Source organism: Vespa crabro, chromosome 8, assembly GCF_910589235.1.
Source record: "Vespa crabro chromosome 8, iyVesCrab1.2, whole genome shotgun sequence".
Classification (NCBI taxonomy): Eukaryota; Metazoa; Arthropoda; class Insecta; order Hymenoptera; family Vespidae; genus Vespa; species Vespa crabro.
In genome coordinates, this window is record NC_060962.1 from 5,909,232 (window position 1) to 5,931,731 (window position 22,500).

Sequence of the window (22,500 nt, forward strand, 5' to 3'; positions counted from 1 at the left end):
ATATATATATATATATATATATATGTGTGAGCGAATAAGATTTTTTTAGAATTTCTTTGGAAAAAAAAAAGTGCGTACACCGATAATCAATAACAGCACATCAATCGATTTCACGTCGATAAAAGAAGGTTCGATTTCCCATCTATCTTATTCTATTGTATGGAATAAAAATAAATAAAAAGAAAAAAATAAAAGAAAAAAAAAAAAAAAAATTATATATTAGAAATGTCAATAATCAATTGGGATATGAAATTAAGTTATCGAAAATATGATAGCATTATGAAGCCGATACAAGCCAATTGCCTCTGCCTACGCATGGTTTTCAATTCGTTTTAATAGATATTGCTTTTTTTTTTGTTTTTCTTTTTACAATGCTCAATCATTAACACGGTTTACGAATTAAGAAAAAATCTTTCTAATAAAATCTAGAAAAAATTTAATATGTACAATCTCTCAACACATGGTTACCTCAAAAAAGAGCAATAATGTGGAAGATAAGTAGAGATATACAAGGTGAATCTTCTTTTACCGACACGTTTGAAATTGATCGTGTGCGTTTTTATCGACCGTCGGTATACAAAGATTTCGAATTTCTCAAATAAAAATGATCGTCTTTCGTTTTGTTTCTTTTTTTTTCTGATTTTTTTCTTTTCTCTCTCTCTTTTTTTTTTCATTTTTTTTTTTTCTTATGTTTCCACTTTACACATAAAGCTATTCGATCTCTTCGAATTATAAACACATTATTTTGCCATTGCACGCTTCATAAAAAATTTGAAGATTTAATCGCTTAAAATATCCCACGAGAACACATTACGATCCTTCGAACTTTCCGAAAACATTTAAAAACACGCCGTTATTCTTTCTTTTTTGTTTTTTTTTTCTTTTTGCTCCTTTCTCTCGCAACTCAACATTAATTAAATTGCGCTACTAATTCATTCATAATTTCAAAACAAAAGTCGTATTTAATCGACTCAATTTCATATAAGTGGTCCAGTAACTATTTTTTTGTAATCCATCGCGAGTCTCCAACCATAATACCGTAAATGTAGAAAAATGAATATATTTTTTGTTTGTTTGTTTGTTTTTCTCTTTCTTATTATTTTGTTTCTTTTTTTCTTTTTTTTTCCTTTTTTTTTTTTTTTTTTTTTTTTTTTTTACTTTGTTTCGTTTCTCAATAACTCTCTGTTAATTACACAATTCATTTAAATCGATGTCTTTATAAGTCCCCATTTTCAATGTTTCGACGTAAAATACGTCCTTTCACTAATACAAATACATCTCGACATGTTGTAAACTATCAGCTACGTTAAAAGTATAAGAATTCAGATTTGGTGAAGAGTAAATAATAATTATCTATCATATATAGTAAATATACACTGCAACGTGGACGCGTCTTACGCGATTATTTTAAACACGAGCACCGTTCGTGGTAATGGCAGTGATTGTTATGAAAGATTCAAGGTAACTTAAGATAATATCAATTCTTGGATATAAACGAATGACCAAAAGCGATGAGAATATTTTACTTTACGGATATTGTGGAGGAAAGAGAGAGACAGAGAGAGAAGGATGAAAAAAGAGGGGAAAAGGAGGAAAAAAATAGAGAAAAAAAAAGAGATAAAAAAAAAAAAAAGAGAGGAGAAAAAAATAAGCAGGAAGACATTTCATATAAAAGTAATAGGACGATCAAGAGAATGAATAATTTCTTAACGAGCACGGCCAAGGAACGGAATGCTTTAGTAAATAGTTTGCGATATACGCGTTCACGTTGCAACAAGTTATCCACGATCTTTGATAAAAATAATGTATATGCATAAATCAAATTTATACATTTTTTAATTAAGACTTATTAAGAGGAAATAAGTGCATTACTTCTTTTTTTTTTATGTTTTGTTTTTTTTTTGTTTTAATTATTATTATTTTTTTCTTCCTCCTCCTTCTTCTTCTTCCTCTTCTTCTTCTTTTTCTTCTTCTTCTTCATCGCTCTAAAGTGTAAATACGTTTAATGTGGCTAAATCATATGTGGCACCACTGTGTGTTTAGCGATCTCAATTATTTCTTTTTTTTTCTTTTTTTTTTTTTCCTTTTTTTTTTTACTATGTTATATATCGATCGCAGTGCAAATTCATTTGGATAAATGTAGTTTTGAAAATAAACTATAAAAACTATGATCAATGTGCTACCTTTTACATATAAGACTCTCTCAATGAATCTGTGGATTCAACAATGAGGCAAGGGATTACAATTCAGGGCACTTCTTTTCTCTGCCTGTCTTTATATAGGCGCTGGACCATTCTGTATGCTATTTTTTAAACAGCAAAGATTCAGCGTAAATGTACAGATATTGTACTTCTAGATCTCATCGATCTACAGATAGGAGATCGATAAATTCACGGATCGCTCACGCAATTTATTTTTTGTTTATTCTTTTTTCTTCTTTTCTTTTTTTCGTTTACCCTATATATTTTATTTTTTTCTTTTCTCTTTTTTTTTTTTATCTTTTTTTTTTTCTTTTCCTTCTTCCCCCCTCTTTCCTGCCTTATAATATCTGTTTTACAGAATGCATACAAATCCCAGACATATATATTTGTACATAGCTATCATATCCAATGGAAAGTGTACAATAAACTCAAATGAATCACGTATGGTTCAGTCACAACATCAAAAATAGACTATTGCAAGAGTGCATTAGCATGTGACACCCTGTTAGATAGTTATTACTCAACCAAGGTACCATTTTTCCATACTATCCGTGACTTTCTTCTCTTCCGAGGAGTCTGAGACGTAGACGATATGTACAAATTTTGCATGATATCACAATATCATTCTCTCTCTAAGTCTCGGAGTTAGTTTTCGAAATGCGAATTGCCGCATCGTAATATAAGTCATTGATCCCGTATCGTTAGACTATAATATAACGCAGCATTTGGTACATTCATGAATCTTGAGATCATATATATATATTACATTGTAAATTGATTGCAATTTTTTAAAGAGTGTACCACACGTACATATTGCCTACGATACAGACTCTGCTGTAAATATGGCATAAGAAAAACAATAACATGTTAATCTTACGCTCGCCCACGTGGCTTTTTCCGTGGTGCTGCTTCTTCGTTTGACAGAATACTCGTTGAAGCAGCTACGCGTTTGGGACGTCCCGCAGTACTATTGCCTTGCTGTGTGTTTTGAGCTGACCCTACAGATTTATCATCATCCTTTTTTGAACATACCGAACATTCTTTAGCGCGTTTTTTCACGAGATATAATGTATATATATATATATATATTTTTTTATATATATAACAAAAATATTTTCTTAGAGGCTATATATATATATATATATATATATATATACATACATACATACATATGTATATATATATATATATATACATATACATATATATATATATACAGAGTAGTTCACATTGGAACCACTTCGATATCTCTATAAATATTAACTTTAACAAAAAAGTCTGAGACGTACGTTATATTATCCGAAGTAGGATTAAAAAAAAAAAAAGAAAAAAAAAAAGTATAGATAATGTTAAAAAAAAAAAAAAAGAGAAAAAGAAAGAGCTACATTAAATACTATAAATTCAAAGTTATCTACACTCGACTTATTTCAATTGTATTATTTAGTTTTGATAAGACGAAAAAAAAGAAAAGAAATATATATATATATATATATATATATATATATATATATATATATATAAAAAAGAAAAAAAAAAAAAAAAAAAAAATATTCTCCATAAATTTTGTTCGTTTGTGTGCAAACGCGACGCGATTGGTGACGAGGAAAAGTTGGCAGAGATGGTCTTAAGCGCCGGGCATCCTTGAAAATTTTAAAATTATTTGAGAAAGAGGGAACATGAATATATCAGGTTGAAAATCTGTTGCCACATGATAACCAAGCGTGGGGTCAAGTACCTCCATTCCTAATGTTGTATATAGACATTTGTCAGGCTGGATGGTTTAGTGGTCCAAAACAGTCGCCCGGAATACAAATAACCCGGATTCGAATCATCCGTGGTCCAGAATTATTTTCCCAAATCGTGCTTCCAAATCTTTTCGCGAATCCAGAGAGCAAGGTCCCCGATGGAGGCCAAATTCTCGTCTCACGCTTGTTAATCGTGCAGTAACAACAAGAATAAATAATTAACTTGAATCTAATGGCGTAAGTATTTATGTACAAACATTATTTAAAAACCGCAATTAGAGGATTCCTTTATATTCACAATAATCTTTTCTTTTCCTTTTTCTTTCTTTCTTTCTTGTTTTTTTCTTTTTTTTTTTTTGTTTATTCATCGCATCGATAATCGGTCAATTAAATTTTATACCATGATTAATGAACCTGAATAATGAAATCTAATATATAAATCGGATAAAAATGATCTCATAGTTACGATACTTAATATAGTTGATTGTTTATTTATTTATTTATTTTTTTTTCAATTTTTCTGTCTATACCTTTTGTTATATTACAAAAAGAAAAAAGAAAAAAAAAAAAAAAAAAACAAAAAAAATGAAGTTGGGCTACATTTAAACCAGCATCACTGTACGGGGACTGAATAGACGTGACAAACAGTTGCTAACACTAAATAGTGGTTAAAATATTATAGTTGAAATAATTAATAGATTATTCCTAGACAATTTTTATTTATTTTAATTTAATTCCATTGCATATGAAATTTTGTATTGGAATTAATTTAATTTTTGAAATTCAATTCGCTATTTTAAAACCTGTCAAAGGCTCTAAATCAAACCGAAATTATTTGTGGTATCTCGTTCGAAAGTAATTTTATTCTTTAATATAAATTTCAATTCAATCTATGCAATCGTTTGGACGGTAGATCAGGCATACACAAAGAGACAAACACACGATCACGCTCACGCATACATACACACATTTAAATTTAGATACGAAACACAAAGATCCAAAAGGGTTCTTGGATATTTCATGTAGTTTAGGAATTGCACTTTTCGCTATATAAAGAGCATAAGGAATTCGCTGTTATTCTGCCTAATAACTAAATAATAATACCTTTGCAATTTTTAGAACCAGAAACATAATAAAAATATTTAAAATAATACATTATTTTGGCCCCCTTCGTGATAATATAACAAATAGTATCAGACTTTTTCGTTAAATTTAATATTAACAGAGATATCGAATCATTCCAGTTATACAGATTACTCTGTATATGCGTATAATATATATATACATATACATATATATATACATATACATATATATATATATGTGTGTGTGTGTGTGTGTACAGGGCGTTTAGAAATTTCTATTGCAAACTCCTAAAAACTTGTAGAGTGGATTGAAAGGATAAAGTTTTTAATAGAAATTCATGTCCGGAAACGTATCATCTTACAAGTTAAACAAAATCAAAACTTCTACTTGCGTAAGATCGAAGAGCGCTATTGACGTAAATATCAATTCCAATTAAAACAAATGTTTCTAGTTTTTTTTTTTGTTTAATTTTTTTTTTTCTGTAAGGAAAGGATGTGTTTTAAATAATGTCATTTCACGAAACAAATGTCATATTTTTTTTATGTACTTAAAGACATATGTTTTAGGTATTGAATCTTGTGATTCCATATGGCGACCATTAACTTCGTTGCATTGCACTTGTGAAATACGTTTTGATACACGGAACACACTCGTTTTATGAGCTCGCATGACACGACGATATATAAAATATCCTTTCCGTAGGGAAATACTGGAAATACTTTTTTTATTATTCTTTTTTTCTTTTCTTTTTTTTTATTTTTTTTTTTATTTTTATTTTATTTTTATTAAAATTAGAATTACATGTTAATAACTTTTTTTGGATTCAATGAAAGTTTAAACGCTTTATTATATTTTGTTTCACTTTTATAACACGATACGTTTACGTACGTAAATTCCTATTGAAAACTTCATTTACTCAGTCCTCGTTTATAAGACTTAGTAATTTTTAATAGGAATTTCTAAACGCCCTGTATATAATATTTTATTCGTAGCTACAGAAACATCAGAAACTTAACTAACGGATTTCAATGAACTCACTTACCACGAAGCTTCGTCCTTGGTACACCACTCGTGTTGTTGTTGCTCTGTTGTTGCTGTTGTTGCTGTTGCTGTTGTTGTTGCTGCTGCTGTTGCTGTTGTTGTTGCTGCTGCTGCTTCGTCGTCGTTTTTTTCGCATCGATCTTTTTAGGCTCAGCACCATTATTTTTAGCTGAATCAATGGGAGTCGTCGGCGTAGCGGCGTTATTCACGGGTACTGCTGCTGCAGTAGCAGTGGCAGTAGCAGTGGCAGCAACAGTGCCGCCGGTGGACTCGCTACCCGTACTGTTTCCTGATTTTGTGCTTCTATTTAATGCCCTTTCCGCTCTGCTCGAACCTTTTGCAACCGATTTTGCGATCGCTAACGCTTTGTTTACCGATCCCTTTTTAGAACGTCCCGTTTTCGATGACTTCTTTTCATCCTTTGACTCGTCCTCGGATCCTTCGTCTTCGGAGGAACTTGCCGAACGTTTCGATTTCTTTCGTTGGCCTTGTTTCTGCTTGTATGGGCCGTGACCTCCTCTTCTTCTCTTTAATTGCGATTCATCTTTGTAAAGAGACAAATCGACTGAAAGAAAAATGCGTATTCGTTTAAAAAAAAAAAAAAAGGGAAATAAAACATTTTGTTCCCAACGAACGATCATTATTTCATCAAAAATCAATATTTAAAATACTTACGTCCATCTGGATGTTCTTCCGTAACTCTAGGCTTTTCAGATACTCCGGCCTCTACATCGATCGCTCGTTTTAATATATTTTCTGTACGTAATAATTCTATTTTCGTTAATTGAAATTTATTTTTATCAATTTTATTCAGATTTAGGTTCGTTAATATACAATCGAAATCTGAAAAATAAGAAAGAAACATCTAAGAGAATAGAATAGATTCTATTCTTCTATTTTTATAAATATCGTCGAATCTATTAAATCTAACAAAATAATAGAAATGAATGAAACATCTAGCTTTATATATATATATATATATTTTTTTTTTAAACATATATTAACGTAAATATTAATCTAAATTACCTATAAAGTCGTAAAAATCTGGAGAATAAATTTCACCGTTATTTTTATCTTGCGATAACCAACGTATGCGAATACGCCTGCTCGATTTATAAATATTTTGCATCGCTTGACAAACGTAAAAACTTCCTTCTGCATTTCTCACAGCCAGGAATTCATTTCTAAAAAAAAAAAAAAACAAAAAAAAAAAGAACAAAAAAAAAACAAAAAACAAAAAAAAAGAAAGAGAAGAAAAAAAAAACAAACATTTATCATTGTTTCGTTGATTAAAGATTTAATATTACGATACGTATTAAAAAGATTTGTATAAATATTTGTGTATGAAGTTTGCATTATATTATCATCTTTACATATTAATTAAGATTACTTACTTGTAGAATACTATTAGCTTGTCATCCGCAGCTTTTGTCGCAGGAGACTTGTTTAAACTTTTGACAAGCAACGCGATTTCTGGCAAAGGACTCTGATAAGGTTGTGTTTGTACACGATTTCTCTTAGGTTTACTTGCCCCATCTGGAGTCGCAGATATTCCTTTCAAATCTTTCAATTCTCTAGATTTTCGTTTATTAGCTTTTGGTGAAGCTGTAACTTTCGTTTCAGGTTTTGAAGAATTATTTGATGGTTGTACGGGTGGACTATCTCCACTCAATTTTGCACTCTGATTCGTTGGTTTGTTTTTTTGAACTTCGGGTTTTACTTGAGCATCTTCAGTTTTATGCGTCGTTAACTTTGTTTGTAGAGAAGCATTAACTGGCACACCTTCAGCTTCTTTAGAGCCATTATTTACAGTAGTTTTCTTTTCTTCAACTTTGTTTTGTCCTTGGGGACACATCGCTAAAAAAAAAAAAATATATTAAAATTTGATTAAAGATTATATTTAATCGGAAATAAATAAAATATATTCTATAATGAATAAACAAACATAATTAATATAAATCGTCAACCTGAAAATTCTAAGGCATGAGGGATCGTTTCTGGTTCTACTGGAGTTTCTCGTTGTTCATCTTGGGTCGGATTTTCAGGACTCAAGTTGTTATTTCTATTTGGTTCACTAGGTTTTACAGGAGCAGGTACAGTTTGCTCTGTTTCCACCTTTATAGTTTCTACACCATTTGGTATAAGCTTATCCGATTCTGACTCCTTTTCAGAATTGTTACTTATATAAGGTGGTGTTTGGTAAACTGATGGTCTGTGATCTTGTACCAAACTGAGAGGTTGACTGGGTGGTTGCAACGTAACATAGCTTAATCCTGTTCCTGTTAAAGGTTTCATAGATCCTGATTCAGTTCCAGGAACTACTTTTTGAGCCATAGCATTCATTGGAAGCATGGAGTGAGTAGTCGAAGTGGGAGATGTCCCTACTCCAGATATAGATGACTTTACAGCAGATGCACTCATTCTCCACTACTTGACCCTTCTACTAAAGCTTTATGAAAAATCAAAAATATGTTCATTATATTATGACAAGATATATCATTGTAAATATCAAAGTAACAAAGAAAGAAAATACATATTCGTGCCAAAAATATCATTTGGATCTATTAATATCTTGCAAACTTTGAAGAAGGTCATATACTAATCGTTGATTACAACGACTTACTATTATGTTTAAATCATATAAAGATTATTCACAATATAAATGATAGATTGATTTTTAGAAGATTTCAATTATAAATATATGTTTTATGTTTTTAATCATATAATACACTATATGATAAAGAAAACAATGCACACTGGTAATATCAAAAAATAAGAATGAAAGTAGAAAACAAATAATAATAATAATAATAATAATAATAATAATAATAATAATAATAATAATAATCATAATAAAAAAAAAAAAGAATTTTCATATGAAGATAAAGAGGAAAAAAAATCAAGGAATAAGTGAGATAGAGTGAAAGAAAGCCACTGATAGAGAGAGAGAAAGAGAGAGAGAGAGAACAAGAGAGAGAGAGAGAGAGAGAGAGAGAGAGAAAAGGCAAGAGAAGCAGGGTGGCGGGCGGAAAATGGAAAGGGGGAGGGGGGTAATTAGAGGGGTAAACATAAACACGAACGATGTTTCCAAGTTCCAACGAGTGAGCGAGAAAGTCGAGAAACTGTATGTACGTATCTTGTTTTGCACTCATACGCGTATTTACCTCGGTGCAATCAAGTCCTGAATATGGATAGATTCCCGTACTAAACTTGTCGGAAGGTTGACCGCTGCGCGCTTTAACACACGGTTAACTCATCTTCCCACACATTTCTCTCGCGCGTGAACGCTCTCCCGCGTATATCATCTCATTCACCGTATGCACGGCATCGCAAGGATCACAACGAAATGCACTTAAAACACTGGATGTTACAAACAAAACCGTGAAAGGGGTTCCGCGCTCCAGAAAGCCGTGGTTTTACCCGCACGAAAAAAACAGGAATGCCAGTCGTTAGATGGCGTCGGTTTCCTGACGCCATATGTAATGCGACGTTTGCACCGTACGCGTAATCTCATTGGTAGATAATGGATACCAGTTGAGAACGTATAAATTTCCTTTAACTTCGCCTTTAATCAAACGATCGTATCTCATTGTTTAAAATATTAATAAGAATTGTTTTGAATAATTTCAAAATAATTCTTATTATTTTGAAATATTTGAAAATATTTCCTTTTAATATAAATTAAAAATAGAAATAATATAATTCGAATTAATATTATCAAAATGGAGAAGTCATTAATATTTATTAACAACGTTAATGTATAATCGATAAATATTAATCAAATATAAATTTAGATTTAACCTTTGCTCGAAGTTTTCCATCGTATCAAATGTTTGTAATCGAATTATAGATAGATACTCGTTGATTGGCTCATATTGAAATGTGTTGTTATATGTTTATCTCGTGATTGGCTTTTCTCGACAATCGACTACAATCGATTTGCATTCTCGATATGATCTTCGATCGATTTAACGCTGTGTTGTATTTCGTGAATTTGCAAAGACATAATTACAAGTGGAAGAACGGTTATGTTATTTGAAGTATTAAACTTTTAACTTGTTCGTATGCAAAAAATGAATAATTAATAAGTTTCATAATTAAAGTTACATAATTAAGTATTACATCTTGAAATGACAGAATTATATTGGTTTAATTATCTTGCCTTCAAGTAAAATAAAATCTGAAGTATTTCTACGATTTTATGTGTTAAATAAAAAAAAAAAAAAAAAAAAAAAGAAAAAGAAAACAAATCTTCTAAAAGGTAAATATCCTTATATGAATATATTTGCAGGTAGTATTGATAATAAAACATCGTAATTCTTTAAATAATTTATTCTATTTAATGAGATCGTTTAAATTTGGTTATGTTTATATCAAGTATAGAGAATTTTTGTACTATTATATTTAACGTTAAAATTGTACATTTATGTTGTACATATATTTCTTAAAGATTTAAACATTTATATTTGTCATTTATATTTATACAATGATGGGATTTAAAAATATGAATCGATATTAATTTGAAGGAGTTTGTTGTCCTCTATATAAAATATATTTATTCGTTCAGAGATGATATAATGCGTAAAGTAAATTAAAAATAAATATTAACAAATTAACAAATCAACAGGTCAAAATGAATATACCACCAATTCAACAACCAGGAACAATGGCGGTAAATCAGTTGTCACAACCTGTAAATCCTCAAATTCCTCAGAATCAACAACAAGCTCAACAGGCGCAACAACAGCAAGCGCAGCAACAGCAACAGCAACAACAGCAACAAGCTCAGGAAAAATTAGATAATATTTCTAAAGTAAAATCTTTAGTTGGACCATTGAGAGATTCTTTGGCGATAGCTCTTAAGACTGCAGCACAGACTTTGCATCAAAATAGTTTGGTAGACGTTGGATCTTTAAAAGGGATAGATCAACCTGATCATCGATTTAATAAAAATATGGAGGAATTTTATTCTATATGCGATCAAATTGAATTACATTTGAAAACATCTATAGAATGTTTATCACAAAACTCTAGTTCCGTTAGATATCTACCGATGTCCGTTATACCAACTCGCACCGATACAGTAGGAGCTCAAGAAGGACCAGCTTTAACATATCCACAATTTTTAATGACTGTACGCTCACAAGTGGCATACGCCAAAGAGATACACGACACTTTGGTTTCTGCGGCACATACGATCGCACCAGGGGAATGAACTCTTGATACGTACGAGGGATTTATTTCTAATACATTCTGTCGTTGATTCATAAAGAAATATTAAAAATAGCAACAATGTCAGTATAAGTCAATACTTATTAAAATTTTTTAATCAATAATTTTATATTTTGTCCTAATAAAGGAAAGAATAAGTCATAATAAGTGGAACGATAAAATTATTCTATGATGTGTTTTGTAAGAGTTGTTAACAGGAAATGTAAATACATGCATCATATGCATTGATGTAAATATGTATATATGTATGTATGTATGTATGCATGCATGAGTCTATGTATGTATGTATGTATGTATGTATGTATATTAATAAGAACAAATTTTGTAATTATATTCTATAGAGAGTATTTGAAAAAAGATATTAATAATGCTAAAGTACAGTATATGCTACAGTATATTTTATGAAATGTAAAAAAACAGTATTAGAATCTGGCATGAAAAAGAAATCTGATAGAAAAAAAAAAAAGTATATTTTTGTTTCTTTTAGAAAAACTATTTGAAAATATTAGGAATAATATAGTAATATAGAAGGTTTAGATAGAGACTTTTTGTAAATATCTTGAATGTTGAACAATAATAATATATCGTATTTGCAGTATATTTAAAGTTTTCTATTTCTTTTTATTTAAGATAATCACCATACATTAAGACAATACAATATCGGGTATCAACCTAATAAAATTCCGTTCTGTATGAAAAACGTAAATATAATCGATTTAATTGTAATGGGGAAAAATTCGATATATGTCTATTGTAACAGAAAAGTTAAAGTTTTGCCTGTAAAGGAATCTTTAATAGCGTTTGAATCGGTCGAAGGTAAAATGTAAGAAGAAAATCGATGGAAGAGGAGATACGGGATCGACGGTAGAGAAAAGCACCGTTCTCGTAAAAGAGCGGCTGTTATCCGTCGCTCGTGGTATCAATCGTAGGCTAGCACGTATTCAAAGAGCACGAGAGGACAGAGGGGGGACGGAAAGGCGTGCAGGAAGCGCTACTGTCAGTTGGATTGGTGTTTTGCCGCGGCGCGCCGTGCAATCATTCGAAAAGGAAGGACCACCTCTGTTCACCATATTTGGCAAACTTGCCCTAATATGGTAACGTCTACTTCTAAATATGGCAGCCGGGGACGCCCTCTCGGCGTTCCGTGTAACGCTCCGCGGCACGGAATTGATATCGAATATCGCGATCGATAGACGTAGAATCTGCGAAATGTCGACGGATAACGTTAAACGAGATCGAAATAGATTTTTTGAAAGGAGAAATACCGTCGGTCCACGTTGGGAAGGATCGAATTTCGAAAGGGTGGACTACTTTTTAACGGCGCACGCTCTCCGTGGTGGGGGTAGATGGCGCGCACGGGCACGCGGAGGCAGCGCTTCGAGCACGTAGGTCAAGTTACGATAGGACCGCGCGCATACAGTTCGCGGGGAGCGCTCGTGTAGTGCGCGTTGTTGTCCCGTGTTCCTCTAGATGATCGATCACGTGGGAAGCAGAGCGGCGGTTGGTTTACGCGATACGGTGGCGGCGATCGAGCTCGATCGAGGGGTGCTATTAGATAATAATAAATGTGTCGGGCTCCGTGATGGACAACCCTAGCGGCGGAAGGGACGGTCGTTACGCGAGTCTCGGCTACGGCATGGGGATGATCGGTAGCGACGGTGCCACGGAAATGTACGGGCGACCGTCCACCTCCCAACTCGGTGCTGCTGCTGCTGCCGCCGCCGCCGCAGCCGCTGCTGCTTCTCAGTTGGGCCAACGTGGTGGCGCCACCATGATGCCCGGGGGCGGCCCGACGCCCGGCGTCGCCACGGTCCAGAGTAGAGGCATCAAGAGGACGACGTCGGATGTTTGTTACACCGATGACACTAACGCCAGGCAGCAGGCCCTTTCCCAACAGCAGCAGCAGCAGCAACAACAACAACAACAACAACAGCAGCAGCAGCAGCAACAGAGTATGACGATGTCAGATTGTGTCGCCGAGAATCTCGATGAGTCCTTCACGAATCTCGGACAGCCGAAGAAGTCGCCACCCTCTAATGGAAAGAAGACCAAGGGTAGAGTCAAGATTAAAATGGAGTACATCGATAACAAGTTAAGGAGGTACACCACATTTTCCAAGAGGAAGACCGGTATCATGAAGAAGGTTAGTTGAGTCCATCTCATGTTCCTATATATCATCTGTTACATTCACTTTTCTCCTTGTATTTTCGTTTCGTCATATGTCAAAAAACTCGGAAACGAGATTTGCGAAACGAGACGTTCCTGTGACGAATTACGCGATCAAATGATAGCCTTGATTTTCTAACATATTCATTCGTAAATTTAAAAACCTTACGTCGTCCGTCGCATTTCTTCTTTACTCGTTATGCGTATTGGATTTATTTATATCCACCTCCGTTTCTCGCTCGTAAACCCCATCGAGTTCGAGTTACATCGTTCGTTTAAAAGCGTGTTCTGGTATCGATTAAAACTATATGTAAAAAATGATTATAAACAAATATTTCATTCGGCATAGTTTGTTCGATTCGATCAAGTTTAAATACGTGCTTTCGTACGTTCCATAAACTTTAGAAGTCGCGTCGCGCGCATGGAAATAACTTTCGCGCGGATTCATTTGAATTTAACCAGGGAACGCTGAATCGCGCGCTCTTCGAATTATTACGAATGATTGATACGTCGATTTATTATGTGATAAGACGATTTCCATCAAAAAGAAAATTAACGAATTATAAACAAATTAACAATTAATAAACAAATAATTTGTCTTCGACAAAAAAAAAAAAAAAAAGGGGAAAAAAAGGAAAAACTTTTCAACGTGTTTTATCGAGAACAAGGTGTGTAATTAATAAACGTGTAATTTATCTTCTATAATACATAATCTTTGATAAATTGAATTTACAATACGAAGACATAGGGAGTGATTTAATTTTAATCTTGATTTTCATTTTCGATTAAAATATTCGAATGATATTCGTGTCCTCAATCATCGCTTTCATCTCCCCTCACTCTTCCTTTATCGAGTATATATTAAAGTTATTTACATATAACTGCATACTTAAGTTTAAAGGTTAATCGTCAATTCTTTCTGTAATAATTTTTCAATTTTTATACGATTGTTCGTTTCGACTTTTCTACGTTTGATACTTTAAATTTAATTAATATAATAATTTCATTGTTAAAATTTTCATTTTATCTCTTTGTTTGTATATTTTTGTGTTGTTTATATATATATATATATATATATATATATATATATATATATATATATATATACATAAACATGCAACTACATGCGTGGATGGTAATCGTAGTAGAAATGATTAAGATAGTAACGTAATAACAGTAACAATAACTATAACAATAAGTCCCAATAAGAAAAAATATTTACTGATTTATAGTAATCAATTAATTAATATTCGATTTTGGTATGTTTTAACAATGACATTAAATCTTTTTATATTGTATTTCTCTCCCTCTCTCTCTCTTTCTCTCTCTCTCTCTCTCTCTCTCTCTCTCTCTCTCTCTCTCTCTATTTCAATAGCTAGTAAAGTTGTTAACCTTATAAAAATAATGAATAAAGATTTTGAGATGTCAAACTTTTTTGTATACTCTTTACTAAAAAAAAATTGTATAAGAAAATGATTTGTTATCGTTGTCATTATTTCGATCGACTTTGGATTACATTTAAAAAGTGTGATATTTATAATTGGATGTATATTTTTTCTTTCTCTCTCTTTTTTTTCTTTTTTTTTTTTTTATCAAAGCCTCCTTTTCCACCTCGTTCAGGTAATATATCTCATTTTTTTTATTTCAACATAAATATATAGATATATACATACATATATAAATATATAGATATATATGTATATGTATATGTATATGTATATGTATTTATGTATATATACTATCCTATGTATTTGCGCGAAAGAGTAACTCTTTACACTGATTATCAATACTTCGTACCATGAAATCATGTAAATCGCGAATTCACGTAACTGTCGAATAGTGTTGGTACGTCATTCTTCCGATTCATGAACAATATTGCGTTACAGTCTCACAAAAAAAAAAAAAAAAAAAGAAAAAGAAAAAAAGATAAACGAAGATAAAAGAAGGATAAAATTTAAAAGAAAAAATGAATGAAGAACAGCTTGGATTGATAATTACGATTGATAATAACGATAAGTGCATACTAGTGTAAAGTTTTAAATGAACCTGACTCGGCCGATTAATGGATCGATTTTTGTCAGAAGGGAAAAGGGAAAGAAGATCGATCGACCGATCGAAATCGTTCTTTTTCGATTACATGGAAATACGTGAACGATGTAAGTAAATAGCTCGTCTAAGCGCGATTAAGGCTACGGTCTCGGTTTATTTATACTCGCTTTCCTTCACTTTCGTAGCTTACCGGCGTAGCTGTCGGAGTAGAAACGTAGTATAATAATAGCAACGCATCCTAATATCTCCTAAAATACATGTAGTCATCTCAAAAGTCATCCAAAGTATAAAGGCTCATATATTACGATCAAAGGCCGTGCCGTGCCGATCTTTTTTCTTTTTGTCTTTTCCCTTTAATTTTTTTTTAATTTTTTTTTTTTTTTTAATTTTTTTTTCTCTTTTGGTTTTCTTTTTTTTTTTTTTCTTTTTACCACTTAGCGAGGATTTCTTTATACTCTTTCTTTCACTTTTTTTCCCCCCTCGTACTTACTATTCGTGATGATTAATAATGACAACGTTTGGAGTGAAAATGTTCCTTTCTTTCTCTCTTTCTTTTTTTCTTTCTTTCTTTCTTTCTTTCTTTCTGATTCACATATGCATGGATATAGCATTTAACGATAATTCTATTTTGGCTTAGTCCTTTTTACGTTTGTCGTATCTAATTGTATATATAGACGATAACTACGTAGCAGTGTTATTTTTATTACAACGCTTTCATTCATTTCTTTTCCCTTGCAATACTCGTCTTATTTTAATTTTTTTTTTTTAAGTTTATTTATTTATTTTTTTTAGTAGTTAGATGTATCCGAGTAAAAAAAAAAAAAAAAAAAAAAAAAGAAAATGTGTGAAACTCTATCCGTGTTATCGCAAGAAAGTAATATTCTCTTATAAGTAGATGAATTATGCATAATGCAATTTTCGTTCGTAATTCTTACCCATTAAACCCTTCATCGAAATTATCCTATATAAAGTATATTTGATATTATAATAACGTGACGATATTACTTTACGATATTATAAAGAGAAAAGTATAGGAAAATATTGCTGTAGGTTATACCTTATCGCGAGTATTCGAACCGGTGTTAATATTTTTTTTTGCAGATCGGGACAAGGAGAAACGTTTGAATTGTACTTGTAAAGAAAGACTTGTGCGGAGCACTTCGAACGTTCGCGCGCCGCGTTTAACCGACGGGTCACGTGACCGAACGGAACAGCTGCGAACAGGAGTACGCATATTTATACCCTACTCTCTCGCGATCGTTATCTCTCTATAATGCGCGTAAAGGGATAGGACCGAGTAACCGATATATATCTACGGACGATGTCTAATTAGAAAGTCTAACGAGGAGCGTGCACCTAATAAGAATGTTTTCATTAACGGGTCGTTTAAAGTCATAACGAACATAATTGTCCGAGTTAATCAAGTAATCTCGAGGGAGTGAATTTTCGATGATTTTCTTTTCTCTCTTTTTTTTTTGTTCTTTTTTTTTCTTCCTCGTCGGATGCAAGAGTAAAATGAAGGGGGAGTGAAAAGAGGAAGGAAAGAGAGAGAGAGAGAGAGAGAGAGAGAGAGAGAGAGAGAGAGAGAAAGGGAAAGAAAAACAAAAAAGAATCTAGATAGGTAGACGAAGTAATTTCGGATGTAAACCATCGAGATAGAAGCTCCATTAACGGGAAGGATATCAGCGAGATCGAATAATAGATATGTGATAGATATTTTTCTTCGTTTACAGGCGTACGAGCTGTCGACGTTGACCGGTACGCAAGTGATGCTATTGGTAGCGAGCGAGACCGGGCACGTTTATACGTTTGCGACGCGCAAACTGCAGCCGATGATAACGAGCGAGGCCGGGAAAGCGTTGATCCAGACGTGCCTGAATAGTCCCGATCCACCGCCTTCTGGTTCCTCGGGAGATCAACGGATGTCGGCGACCGGATTCGAGGAGACCGAGTTAACCTACAACATCGGCGACGAGGAGCAGAAAGTAAGGCAACTGGTCTATGGCTCGCCTCACGGTGGCTCCCTACACGGTGGTTATCCCGGAGCGGGCGGCGGACCCACCGGTGGTCATCCGGGTCCGCCGCCACCGCCACCGCCGCCGGCTTCGCAGCACGCGCCGCCCTCGCACGCGCAGCACGCTCATCTGATCGCGCATGCGCATGCGGCATCGCCGAGCTCGCACCTCGTACCCTGTTCCAGTCCTGGACCGATGCTCGCCGGTGGACCGTATCAACAATCCTGTCCCTCGCCTCTGCCACCTCATCATGCGGCCTATCATCCTCATATGTCTCATTCGCATCCTCAACGGTAGTACCACCTCACCTCCCCTATCCTATCCCATCCTCCTCCTCTTCCTTATCCCCATCCCCATCCCCATCCTCATGCCCATCCTCATCATCGTCATCCTTCCTATTTACCTTCCTATTCCTCACCTTTCTTCGATCCTGATTCTTCTCCTACACCCCCTTCACCTCATCCTCCTCACCATCCAGATTTTACTTTCTATTTCCCCGATTACTTTTGACAATACTGACTCTCCAGGTGCCTCTTTTTCTCTCTCTCTCTCTCTCTCTCTCTTTCTCTATCTCTTTATCTCTATCTCTCCTCCCCCCCTTTCTCTCTCTCTCAAACAAATGTGTATTATTCGTTCGATTCCGTCCATGATAGATAGAGATAGCTTTCATACGTCGAACGGTTCGCGGATGCTTTTTCTCCCTTTATCATCGACACGGATTATCGCCCATTGGGCATTCGATTTTATCACAGTTACAGTCTACGGTTTCACGTATCGAGAGATCTCCTTCAATTCTCTACTTGAATCACTCTTAGACTGTCAATTATTTACATTTCTTATTTTTCTTTTATTTCTAATGCCGTTAAATTCGTTCTCCGTTAGTCCTTTCAAGGAGTCGAACGATGATCTCTCATAAATTACAATCAATATATGCCACTTTAAATATCATTGAGAATAGATTCGATTCGACTCGATTCGAAAAGACTACGCAAACCTTTGGAGGACGACTTTTAACGGTATATATCCGCGATCCGACGACTACGCGTCCTCGACGTCGGAAGAGGTTGAAGAGACGCGTAAGAAAGGCTACAGGGCTCCTTTTTCTGCGCACAAATCTAGTCCAGCCGACGCGTATTACGGAAGGAGAGTTATTTGCAGGAGATGCGTCGCGTCGTACCGCGCGTACCACCGCTCGGCTAACCGGTAAAAAGGGAAGATCGGTTCAGTCTATAATGGCAAACCATCGCGACATCGATCGTCCGTCGATTGCTTACAATGGGAACGCCGTATAAAAGAAGAAACGCGAGCGACCTTCTTCTTTTATTTTATGCCCATTTTATCACTTTCGAGGAAAAAAATGAAAAGGGAAAAAAAGAAATACAAAAGAGAAAAAAAAATGAGTGCGGACTGTCGAATTATACATAACAAATTTTAATCCATCTCACACTATAGTAGAATACACGAAGCGAGAATAATTATTGAATTATGTTTCTTAATTATTTTCACTTTACGCATATACATATTTAAATATTGAAATATAAATATATTATCTATTTACTCACGCGCATATACACACACGTATATATATATATATATATATATATAACGTGTTAGAACGATAACATTTTATGATTACTTATTTACAACATTTAAGTACAATTTTGCAATGTAAAATATTTCCTCCGCGCGTTCGTGGTCACGCGCGTCGCCTATCCTACTTTTTCTTCGGTTTTTTCCTGTTTTCATTCTTTCTTTCTTTCTTTTTTTTTTTTTTTTTTTTTTTTTTTTTTTTTTTTTTTTTTTTTTTTTTTTTTTTTTTTTTTACCGAAGACTAACTTCCGGTATATCGTTGTTAATAAACAACCCTTCTTCTCTGGGTTGCGTCTAACTGCACTTTCTGAGCAAGCTCATATCTACGATTACGTTGCTCGCAACGATATTCATATGTAACCATAGTTATAAATTAAAAGAAATAAGACGTTGAGATTTTTTTTCTTTCTTTCTTTTTCTTTTTAAATATTATATAAACGAATTATAAATATAGAGCCTTTTTTTGTTTTTTTTTTTTTTTTTATTTTTTTTTTTTGAACATACGTATGCACGTATAACGTTACATTTAATACATTATTACGAAATGCGTAGGAAGAATTTTTGTAACGGTGCTATGTTATTAAAATCGTTTACGGTTCGTCGATCAATAAGTTAAATCGTGAAACCACGAAAGAAATGCTAATTAACCATCGTTAATTGTACAACTTAATCATCGTTCGTTCGTAACGGCACCGACGGAGATGGCAGCGACGACGAAGACGACGACGACGACGACGACGATGGTAGCGGCGGCGCGTACGTGCGCGCTTAATCGGACCCTTCGCTCGTTTCCCAACATCCGAGAAAATAAACCATTCGAAAGTGGGCACACGATCGATCGACGATCGACTCGATGAAAATAGCCATTATCATATTTATAAGATACTACACTTTTGATTCTTCGAATTTACGCCGCGACGCGATGAAATTTTTTGCTTTCGATAATAATAATCAACAGTAATGATGCGCGATGGAAAATAAGAGAATGGGATGTGGTAGGGTGTGGTGGGGTGGGGTGGGGTGGGAGGGGGTGATGGTAAAGAAAAAAGAAAAAACATGAGGATAAGAAGGATAAGAAACACGATGGGAGAGAAGAAAAGAAAAGAAAGAAAGAAAGAAAGAAAAAAATAAAAGGAAAGTAGAAAAATGAAAGGAGTAGAGACAATATCGACATTGTATAAATTGTAAATTGTAGGATTTTAGAATAATGGCAAACTCTTCGTTGTGATGAACTATCCCGTGAAATTGCTGGGTATCTTCTTTGCAAATAGGATCCTTATGCTCTTCTTTGATTTTCTTTTCTTTTTCTTTTTTCTTTCTCTGTTTTGTTTTTTTTTTTTTTTTTTGATCTTTTTTATTTTGCTATTTTTTTTCTTTTCGTTTTTTTTTCTTCTTTCTGTCCTTTTCTTTTTTGTACTACTTAATTTAAAAAAAAAAAAAAAAAGATATTTATTTGAAGCGACGCACTGTACATATTTTATATAATACAAACATAAATATTATCGTATATGTATAGGCATAGTCACGATTCTGTCCGAAGAACAATCACGATCCTCTTAAGATCTTAATGTTTTAAGATCAGCCGTGCTGAAACGTTGTTCGTTATCATTTTGCGACGCAAGAGAATTAAAACAAAGTAAGATTAAAAATTACAAACAAAAAAAAAAAAAGATAAAAAAAAATAAAAAAGAAATAAAAAAAAAAAGGAAACAAACAAACAAACGAAGCAAAAAAAGCAAAAACGAAAAAGAACAAACAAACAAAAAAGAATAAAACAAAAATGGAAGAAAGAGGATCGTAAATTTGAAAATATACAATCCTGTAAAACCGCTAAAGAGGAAAACGAATTAGTTCAAAATCGCTAGTCGTATTCTTCGCGCGTTTAACTCAGCAGGATATTGATATGTTATCGCGAAAGTAAAAGATTTGTTCTCTCTCTTTCTCTCTCTCTCTCTCTCTCTCTTTCTCTTTCTATCTTTCTCTCTCTATCTTTCTATCTATCTATCTATCTTTCTTTCTGCCTATACTCTCGAAAAGAGAACGTTTCAACTTCCAACTCTATCCTTTCCTTTCGACAAAGCGAGCGAACATTTTATTTTATTTTATTTTTTTTTTTTTCGAAAAGGCTTTTGCTTTCTCCGCCGACGTGCAAAAGGGCGAAGGGAGAAACGATTGTACGTAGGCGCGAGTTCGAGCAAAGGGAAAGAGAAGAAACTTTTCTCTTTCTCCCTCTCCGTCTCTCTCTCTCTTTTTTTCTCTCTTTCTCTATCTCTTTCCCACATCTTTTTTTCTTTTTATCTCTTTCTTTCTCCCTCCCTCGGCGGTGCACGCTTGGCATTGCTGTGCATTTCGAATAATTGTACATTGTTGTTCTTGTTATTGTGCATCGTACGTTGTTGTGTAAAGTGTTGCGTACCGAAATGGCATGTCCAGTAGTATTTGTTTCTTTTATTATTATTATTATTATTATTATTATTATTATTATTATTATTATTATTATTAATATTATTATTATTATTATTTTTATTATTATTATTATTATTATTATTATTATTATTATTATTATTTTCATTATCTTTCCTTCTTTATTTTCTCACGTTCTGGTAGACTAAGTAGCTGGTACTTAATGATCTTCGTTTTCTCCGTCCAATGTCCGCACACCTCACCCCACTTACTTATTATCACCAACTCCCCCTCCCCCGTGTTCCCCGCCAATCATATTGAAATCCAACTTTTTTTTTTTTTATTATTATTATTATTATTATTATTATTATTATTAATTTAATTTAATCATCGTCGAAGGCGCGAGCCCATCGAAATTCCTCGAGTAGCGAACGACTTATTTGCCGTTTTGAGATTGTGCATGCGTATGTGTGTGCGTCCGTGTTGTATGCATTGTTTGTTTGTTGATTTATGTATCATTTTATTTTTGAAATTATTTGTGGATCTTTCGGTACTACTGTATAACGTAAATGTTATCATTATTCTTAGAATTTACAATGTCTATTATCGTAGAGCGAGATCAAGTTGCAAGGATTATTTTATTATAAAATTGTTTGAAAAGAACAATCGAAAAGGTAATGAAGGATCCACGTGAAGTAATTTTAAGGAAACGAAAAAAAAAAAAAGAGAAAGATAATACGAACGTAATGCTAACGTAATGCGAAAGAAATACGTAAATCCAAGAAGTGCAAAAGGAAATGACGCGCAGAGTACAAAACGAGATGACGTTTAATAATTATAGAATAATTAAATTAACGAAAACATCCGGCTGGAATGCCTATTAAAGAGAAAAAAAAAAGAAAAGAAAAGAAAAAAAGAAAATATGTATATCGCGTTGTGTAAATAGTATATTGCTGTAAAATACTGTGATAA

At 33.5% G+C, this 22,500-nt stretch overlaps 3 protein-coding genes across 7 annotated transcripts in view; 2 read left to right on the plus strand and 1 right to left on the minus strand.

Annotated features, from left to right (window-relative positions):
• The window catches only part of LOC124426113 (mRNA export factor GLE1-like), a 22,862-nt gene extending 13,315 nt beyond the window's left edge, over nt 1-9,547 (minus strand). For 2 of the 4 annotated variants that reach the window (XM_046967405.1, XM_046967406.1), the window contains exons 1-6: nt 9,238-9,547; nt 8,041-8,522; nt 7,468-7,930; nt 7,100-7,257; nt 6,749-6,916; nt 6,075-6,638 (exon numbers count right to left, since the gene is read on the minus strand). In XM_046967405.1, the coding sequence (XP_046823361.1) occupies nt 6,075-6,638; nt 6,749-6,916; nt 7,100-7,257; nt 7,468-7,930; nt 8,041-8,494 (1,807 nt within the window). In that variant the 5' untranslated portion in view covers nt 8,495-8,522; nt 9,238-9,547. Of the gene's footprint in view, nt 3,219-6,074; nt 6,639-6,748; nt 6,917-7,099; nt 7,258-7,467; nt 7,931-8,040; nt 8,523-9,237 lie in introns of all 4 variants that reach the window. The other 2 variants (XM_046967404.1, XM_046967407.1) reach the window with 2 other exon arrangements.
• LOC124426119 (mediator of RNA polymerase II transcription subunit 29) lies at nt 8,994-11,905 on the plus strand. 2 transcript variants are annotated; one of them, XM_046967413.1, is made up of 2 exons: nt 8,994-9,201; nt 10,701-11,905. In XM_046967413.1, exons 1-2 carry the CDS (start codon nt 9,106-9,108, stop codon nt 11,286-11,288), a joined length of 684 nt encoding a protein of 227 aa, XP_046823369.1. In that variant the 5' UTR covers nt 8,994-9,105; the 3' UTR covers nt 11,289-11,905. The 2 variants fall into 2 exon arrangements, with proteins under 2 accessions (XP_046823369.1, XP_046823370.1); XM_046967414.1 differs by lacking the exon at nt 8,994-9,201 and adding an exon at nt 9,987-10,334.
• A 771-nt stretch (nt 11,906-12,676) lies between these two features.
• The window catches only part of LOC124426116 (serum response factor homolog), a 32,699-nt gene continuing 22,875 nt past the window's right edge, over nt 12,677-22,500 (plus strand). The window contains exons 1-2 of the mRNA XM_046967411.1: nt 12,677-13,448; nt 17,254-17,505. Coding sequence (XP_046823367.1) covers nt 12,888-13,448; nt 17,254-17,505 — 813 coding nt within the window. The 5' untranslated portion in view covers nt 12,677-12,887. The remainder of the gene's footprint in view (nt 13,449-17,253; nt 17,506-22,500) is intronic.

Bases quoted from the DNA above. Each gene is read 5' to 3' on its own strand.
- LOC124426119 (XM_046967413.1), top strand. From the start codon at position 9,106: ATGGAAAGGGGGAGGGGGGTAATTAGAGGGGTAAACATAAACACGAAC. The intron at 9,202-10,700 runs GTACGTATCTTG...ACAAATCAACAG, and splicing joins AGAAAGTCGAGAAACTGTAT to GTCAAAATGAATATACCACC.